General features: G+C 48.8%; 1 protein-coding gene across 2 annotated transcripts in view; it reads left to right on the forward strand.

Annotated features, from left to right (window-relative positions):
- capn5b (calpain 5b) overlaps positions 1–7,206 on the forward strand; it is a 29,582-nt gene extending 22,376 nt beyond the window's left edge. For both annotated transcript variants that reach the window (XM_061249313.1, XM_061249314.1), the window contains 7 exons: positions 1,120–1,197; positions 2,334–2,529; positions 3,046–3,168; positions 4,277–4,473; positions 5,264–5,385; positions 6,207–6,343; positions 7,024–7,206. In XM_061249313.1, coding sequence (XP_061105297.1) covers positions 1,120–1,197; positions 2,334–2,529; positions 3,046–3,168; positions 4,277–4,473; positions 5,264–5,385; positions 6,207–6,343; positions 7,024–7,206 — 1,036 coding nt within the window. The remainder of the gene's footprint in view (positions 1–1,119; positions 1,198–2,333; positions 2,530–3,045; positions 3,169–4,276; positions 4,474–5,263; positions 5,386–6,206; positions 6,344–7,023) is intronic.
- The last annotated feature ends 973 nt before the right edge of the window (positions 7,207–8,179 follow it).

The raw sequence follows: 8,179 nt of genomic DNA on the forward strand, positions 1-8,179 counted from the left end.
GAATTCATTAAAGGGATTAACAAGGTGAACTACAAGAGATTCTTCAAGTTGAGTTGAGTTTGTTTATTTTTAGAATTGCTCTCGCTCTCCCTCCCTTCCCTGATCTGCATGCTGTAATAAAATCTGGACTTTCCATGTCTTCTATCCCCCCCCCCGGGGTCTTTTTACAATTAATGAATATCAGTGAATGATTTCAATTCATTTCCTGAATTGGCTAAGTTGAAATGCAGTTCACCCCAGTACTACTTCTGCAAAAAATCCACAATTCAGTCTCCTGTTATACTCCACAGATGGAGATCGATCACGCATTCTGCTGGGCCGTACTCTGCCCTGAATTATTCAAAAGATAGGAAGCCTGATTAAGCAAAGGAATTTTCTGATAACTCCTGAAATGAATTAAATATTGGGAGTTTAATAAAAAATAAATATGGTGCTTGGATTCTATTTCGATACATTATCTGTCAGCAAGTGCCCTTTTTCTTTGAAATGGAAGGTTGTATATCCTATTAACAGAAACCAGATAGCTCCGGGATTTTCTGCAGTTTCTGTGTTTTCCTTATTTTAGAGTTATAAAGCTCCTCTGTATGGTGTAGTATTCTGCACACTCCCATTTCAGCTGTTGGGGTTCATGTCTGTGGCAGCTGAAAGCCAAGCACATACCTACCCATGCAACTTATGTTGTTCTCATACATGTAATGCTGCTGCAGTGTTGTAGCAACCTTTCGGAAACCTTTAGGATGTCCTGTAGCGTACTGGGACCCATAAGGTCGGTGGTTCGATCCCCAGTGTAGCCACAATAAGATCCGCACAGCCATTGGGCCCTTGAGCAAGGCCCTTAACCCTGCATTGCTGCAGGAGCAGATTGTCTCCTGCTGAGTCTAATCAACTGTAAGTCGCTTTGGATTAAAGCGTCAGCCAAATTACATGTCATGTAATGTAAAAAGGAAACATGAGCATTATGTGGCCTGAATCAGACTCAGTTCACCCTTGCTTTCCAGGAGTGTTGAACTCAAAGTGCTTGACAAGGATTTCAGAGGTTAAAGTTTAGGTTTAAACCTGTTTATTTTTGTGCAGACCCGCGTTTGAAACGTCTCCCTCCTTTGTGTGTTTCTGCCGCAGCTCCGAGGAGTGGAAGAAGGTCAGCAAGAGCGAGAGAGAGAAGCTGGGGGTCACGGTCCAGGACGATGGAGAGTTCTGGTGAGAAAATCCTTCACCCGTTATAACCCCCAACCCCACCCCTGTTCCAATGCGGAGACCTGATTATCTGGGAGACACCTTTACTTTCCACACACACGGCTACAGGTACAGACCTATACAGGCTTGCAGTGTTCACCCCTGTCCTCTTAAGTCCAGTAAAGCAGGGTGTATGCTTGAAACAAAGGTGAACTCGGCCAAAATCGGTACAGGTCGGCCTGCAGCGCCCTGTAGCGGCCTGTAGTGGTTAAGATAAATGACTGGGACACACAAGGTCGGTGGTTCAATCCCCGGTGTAGCCACAATAAGATCCGCACAGCCATTGGGCCCTTGACCAAGGCCCTTAACCCTGCATTGCTCCAGGGGAGGGCTGTCTCCTGAGCGTCTGGAAAATGCCATTAATGTAATGTAATGTAATGTAATGTAATGCAATGCAATGTAATGTAATGTAATGTGATGTAATGTAATGTAATGTAGTGTAATGTAATGTAATGTAATGTAGTGTAGTGACACTGCAGCAAACACAGAACACTACACTAGAAGGCTGCGGTGAAGGAGCAGTAACCTCAGCAGATGGAAGTGGATGATTTAGAAGTCGGTTTAGTGTTTTTGGTGGAGAGAAAATGGTACAGGATGTTCGTCCTCTTGATCAGATGAGAAGATGAGAGGAGAGTGTACTATTTCATGAGACAGAGGAGATGTGTTTTCCCACACGGCAATGAGGCCACCCGTGTGATATTCTCGACAAATTGCAGGTGATCTCCGTGTTTACATCTGTCTGCAAACATCTTGGCTAGTTCGGCCAGGAAAAGTGCACAGACTGTGTTGTAGTTGAAGGCAACGCAGAGGTTCACTTTCTCTGCAAAAAAGGCGACATTTAGGTTGTTTGGTTCAAGCAAACTAGCTGAAGTTAATTATCGCAGCAAGTACACGCCCAGCTTCATTGCTTTGTGACCAGTTGTGAGAATATTTTGTATCAGGTGGAAGCCTCCTACTGTTCTTCCCTCTGTTTGAGGTCTTCACCCGACCCCCCTGTTCCCCCCATCCCCCTGTTCTTCACCCATCCCTCTGTTCCTCACTCCTCCATCTGGTTCTGTCCCTCTCCCTCTGTTCCTGGGGGGCGTGACCTTTGGCACCAGGATGACCTTCGAAGATTTTTGCCAGTACTTCACGGACCTGATCCTGTGCCGGCTGATCAACACCTCCTACCTGAGCATCCACAAGACCTGGGAGGAGGCGGTGATGCGGGGGTCCTGGGTGCATCGGGACGACCCGCTCAGGAACCGCTCCGGAGGCTGCATCAACCACAAGGCCACCTTCCTCCAGAACCCGCAGGTACGGTCCCCCAGAACAGGTGGGGTGCTCTTGGCTCTGTGGACCCAGAGGTGCACAACATCAGGGAACTCCTCAGTCCTGGTCCTAAGGAGCTACATTCCAATTTGATTTATAGCCGTCATTGCACTGCTTACACTGAGACAGAGAGTGCTAAAGCTTGTTCACTTAAACAGAGTGTAAGAAAAGTAGAAAGGAATTCACTGTAAATGCTTGTGGATATGCTTTGAAAGTTAGGTACAGGTGGTACTGGACACTAATCCAAAAAAAAAGTGTTGCCTGCACACGGCTATAAATATATTTAGCCTAGTTGTGTTGTGAATATGTTGTGAATTTTTTCTTGCAGAAAAACAAATTTGTATTTCTACAAAACTTTGCATTTCTGCAAGAATAAATGAGGACATTTATAGTTTGCTTTTGGCCTGTTTCTTAAGCTGTGTACAGACAGAATGATTTGCTCTTGACTAGAAAGAGAGTGTAATGGTCACCTTTGTTGTGTATGATGCTCTGTGCTTGCAGTACGTGTTTGACGTGCGGAAACCGGAGGACGAGGTTCTGATCTGCCTGCAGCAGAAAGAACAGCGGGCTCGACCCAAAGAGGGCAAAGTGGACAACCTGGCCATTGGGTTCGACATCCACCGTGTGAGTACAGGGACAGGGACAGGCATTAAGGAGTTGAGCAGGGATGGGTTGGAGCAGTTAGGAGTGGGAGAAGCCACTCAGGGAATTAGGGGAAAATAGGATGACAGCCACAAGGCAGTGTCCATGAGTATACAGGAGGGCCAGACAACAGAAGGAGGGGATGGCTATGCTCGAGGATATCTCTCACATCTTCACTAATGAGTCGAGGTCTGCTGTGTTTCTTTCAACAGTTACTTGTCCACCTAATCTATCCTGTCTAGAACTGTATTCTGGTGACATAGCATGAATTGATGGTGCTCAGAACTTTTAATCAGAGTGTTTCTTCATCCAAAGGGGACGGGCATTTCTGAGGATAAACCACTTTTGCTTCTTAAAATTGAGAGTTAAGAATCAAGTTCCGGTTACTTCCGTTCAATGTAGAACGGTTCCAGTGAAAGCAGGTGTTTATGAATATTCATTGATACTCATGCTTGCATCATACTGATTCTAATCACCATTAATATCTATAGTGTATTTTTGACTGCCAATCACTCAAATCAAAATTTGATGGCACACCTACCACCTGCTTGTGAATATTCATGAGTTCAGAGTATCTTCATCAGTGCCCAGCTGCAGAGTGGTTTCCCCAAATGGCTACAGGTTACCAATTGCCATCAGTGAGGGACACAACTCTCCTGTTATGAGTGCCGGCTTTGTCCTGCACACTTAGAAGAAAGGGTTCCAAAATGTTCCTCTGTGTCTCTAGTTCAAGGGTTCTTTATAGTCAGGTCAAATAGTTCAATCTGGGAGCCTTCACTCTTTTCACACCTATCATAGAGGCTTCCAGAAATAAGTTGTCTTCCCCTATGAAGACAAGCCAAAGTCTTTTTTTTAAAGAGTGTAGTCTTAGTTCCCCAGTCTCTCTGTACTCTGTTTGACTTGCATTATGTAAAATAGTAAGTCACACATGGGGAATTTACTGCCGTAGGGTTTTTCCTGAATGCCTGCGTGGCAAAGTGTGACGTGAGACCACAGTGTAAAAAAAAGGAGACAAACGGGAAAGTGAATCTCAGCGTGGACTGGAACGGAAGAGAATGAGGAAATGAAAAGGGTATTCTCTCTTCCCCAGGTGGAGCTGAACAGGAAGTTCCGCATGCACTCGGCTCAGCAGAAGGTGGCAGGTTCGATCTACATCAACTCGCGCTGCGTTTTCCTGAGGAAGGAGCTGAAGGAGGGCCGCTATGTCATCATCCCCACGACCTTCGACCCCAGCCAGCAGGGCGAATTCCTGCTTCGAGTCTTCACTGATGTGCCTTCAGACTGCAAGTAATCCAGCCAGGCCTTCCTCCGCACCCATCCCTCTCGTGTCCTGCGTCTGAGTCCCCCCCCCTCTCGTGTCCTGCGTCTGAGTCCCCCCCCCCTCTCGTGTCCTGCGTCTGAGTCCCCCCCCCCCCCCGCTCTTGTCTGGCTGTAACCCCAGCCTACTGATCTGGGGTCAGCAAACCCCAGCCTACATCCTAGCTACAATACATTGAAGGCAGAACAATGGACTCATTCAGATTTAGTGTTACACAATCACATTCTTCACTTTTTTTTTTCTTCTACTTCTGTTTCCACCATCACCTTTTCGATTATAAGAACAGTCTCATTACTGTCCTTTCCCTGACCTCCGTTTGCCTCACAAACTGACAAAGTGTCACAGGGATTGATATTACAAGCAAGACATAACAGTAGTCTTTACATGAAGAATGCCAGCGCTCATCACAGATAAAAACAAGTTTGTTTTGGCTTGCAAAATGGGATTATGTTCAGACAGCATCCCCTTTCCTTTTAAAATGTTTATTGACCCACAAAATGCTAACGTGTTTCGGTGGACGCTCTGAAGAAGATCTCCGAAAGGTGTCAACCTCTTACGGTTCAATAAATATTTGAAAAGGGAATTGCTGTCAGAACCTTCTTTTTGCTACGCAGCGATAGCCTTTCTCACATGATCTTTCTTCCACAACCCCAGGTACCCACTTCCTGTCTCCCACAACCCCCTTTGTCGTGTCACTTCCTGTTTCACCACCTGGCCTTTTCCGCCTCCTTTCTGCATGTTCTCTGTCTGGCTCTGCAGAGAGCTGACCCTGGATGAGCCAGCTCAGACCTGCTGGACCGGGATGTGTGGCTACCCCCAGCTGGTGACGCAGGTGCACGTGCTTGGAGCAGAGGGACTACAGGGGCAGGACACCAACGGAGGTACGCCCCCGTGTGGATGGGAGGGGTGCACCACGGACGCACGCAGGACTTCTGTCTTACACAAAAAGCGGGCACATAACTGACTTGACCTCATAAACTGTTGGAATTTGACAGGTGTTTTAGCCTTGTCTGCGAGGAACCATGGACACACGCAGGACTTCTGTCTTACACAGAAAAAAAAAACTGATGCTGGCACATAACTGACTTGACCTCATAAACTGTTGGAATTTGACAGGTGTTTTAGCCTTGTCTGCGAGGAACGCTGAAAAGCGGAGTGTAAATCCCACGACAGTTGCTGGTCGGCTGCGCATTGAGGCCTGGAGTCAGGGGTTTTGTAGCAACGCGCTGGCTAAAACGAGTCACTTAGGAATCTCTTCTGGTCACATGCAGAACTCCAGTGTCTGAATCCCCAGAAGAAGAGACACAGCATGATGACAGGAGGTACCTGAGCACCACCTAGTGGCCAGTAGCTGTCACCTTAGGATGATGTAGGTGTTAGTTGTCAAAGATACTATTGACAAGATTTGTCCAAGTCCCACTGGCACAAGATAATATGACCTGAAAATCAGATCTGATTCTACTTTGCTTTGCAAACTGATTTTGACACCGTAAAGCATTTTTAATGCATTTGGAATCTTGCCAATAGTTTCTTTGTTTCTTAAGAGCATTGATATCGATTCTTCAAGAATCCCTCTTTCAATTTAAAGAGATGTATACAATTAGGTTTAAAAAAAAAAAAAGACATTTTGAGTGTCTGCTATGTCTATAAATGTTCACGCTGCAGTATGGAGACTGATTGACAGGTGTCGCTCTGGTTTCAGCCTCGGACCCGTACGTGATAATCTCCTGTGAAGGGGAGAAAGTGCGCTCTCCGGTCCACAAAGACACGTGCAGCCCGGACTTCGACATCAAAGGCCTTTTCTACAGGAAGAGACCCAAGGAGGGCGTTCACATCGAGGTGGGTGAGACTAGGACAGAGCCTGAGCGGCTGTGAGGCCTCTGTAATTACACCAACTGACAAAAACAAATCAGTCCGGCTGGAATCTCGCATCCAGCATGAATGGCGTCTTATCTCAACTGTCAGCTTTGAAGCAGGCCTGTGATTGAACCTGCAGTCTTTTATGAGAGACCTGACTGCTTAAGCAACAGCACATGTTCTGCTCTTCAGCTCTCTTCTCCCTTCCTGTCCGTCTCATTATTCTTTTTTCTTTGGCTACCCCCCTCTCTCTCTCTGTCTCTCTCTCTCCCCCTCCCCTCCCTCTCTCTCTCTGTCTCTCTCTCTCCCCCTCCCTCTCTCTCTCTCCCCCCTCTCTCTCTCTGTCTCTCTCTCCCCCTCCCCCTCTCTCTCTCCCCCCCCCTCTCCCCCCCTCTCTCTCTCTTTCTCTCTCTGTCCTTCTCTCTCTCCCCCTCCCCCTCTCTCTCTGTCCCTCTCTCTCCCCCTCTCTCTCTCACTCTGTCCCTCTCTCTCCCCTCCCCCTCTCCCTCTCTCTCACTCTGCCCCTCTCTCTCTCACTCTGCCTCTCTCTCTCCCCCTCCCCTTCTCTCTCTCTGTCCCTCTCTCTCTCTCCCCTCCCCCTCTCCCTCTCTCCCTCTCTCTCTCTCTCTCCCGACCCTGCGAACGGCGTCTGCGACGGGCAGATCTACAATAAGAATGTGATCGTGGACACCTTCCTGGGCCAGGTGACCCTGTTCAGCGAGCCGACTGACCGGCAGGAGCAGCACACGGTCCACCTGCGGGACAAGGGCAACCAGCAGAGCAGCGACCTGCCCGGCACGCTGACCGTGCGGCTGATCACCTGCAGCGTGCTGACCAACATCTGAGCCCCGCGCCGCGCCCCGACGCAGCCTTAAATACCCCCTCCCTCCCGACACAGCGGTTCCCTCCTCCGACACGGACGTGCGTGTAGCCCGTACTCTCTGTATCCAAGGGCTACGATTCGTCCCGGGGGGGGCGGGGGTGGGCGGAGCACCTCCATGTTTATAAACCTACACTCTGCATGTTGACTCCCTTTTGGATGTGTCATTGACCCCCCCCCCCCCTCGGTTATGGTCCGCCCCAGCCTGGTTTTAGACAGGACTCTCCCTCTCTAGTCCTCTCCCCCCGATAACCCGCTCTGCAATGCTGTGCCCCTTTTTTCCCTCAGCCAATTTTCAGAGCTTCGTACATGAAGACACTTCTCTCCTTCAGCCCTGTTTGGGGTTAGGGCAGTCTTACTGTTAGCCTATGAAAGCGCTTTTTTGCAGGGTGCCATTAACTGACAGCGCATCGCATACTGTACTGTGCTCTGCTACACGGTAGGGACTCGGCCTACAGACATCTCATCAGTGCGTTTTTTCCGGATGGGTATCTCATAGCCTGTGGGCGTACCATTTCTTTCGTTTTGCCAAGGTGGCCATGTTGTTCCGTCTGCCTGTCATGCCATCAAGTACCTTTTCTGGGACCAAAGGCAGCCATGCCACGCCCTCGCTTTCTGCCACGTTCCCCTTTCGATTGTGTTCGCCTCCAACCTCCGCTGATCGCCGAGGAGACAACGTGCAACAGCGGTGAGAGGGCTGCGCGTTTGACGCTCACCGTATACCCCAGGGATCGCAGTTTCCGCTGCGAATGTGCAACTACTGTAGTCCTCCATTTACTAAACACTGAAATAAGTTCATATGTTTTTGCTACGTGACGGACGAACAGATCGCTTTTCCTCGTCGGCGGCAGACGTCCGTGGCGATGAAAGGCGGTGGAAATCACAGGCGGGCAGGATATTAGTGCGGTGCCGCGGGAGTGAAGCAGCACATCTCCAAA

Source organism: Conger conger, chromosome 7 (assembly GCF_963514075.1).
Source record: "Conger conger chromosome 7, fConCon1.1, whole genome shotgun sequence".
NCBI lineage: Eukaryota > Metazoa > Chordata > Actinopteri > Anguilliformes > Congridae > Conger > Conger conger.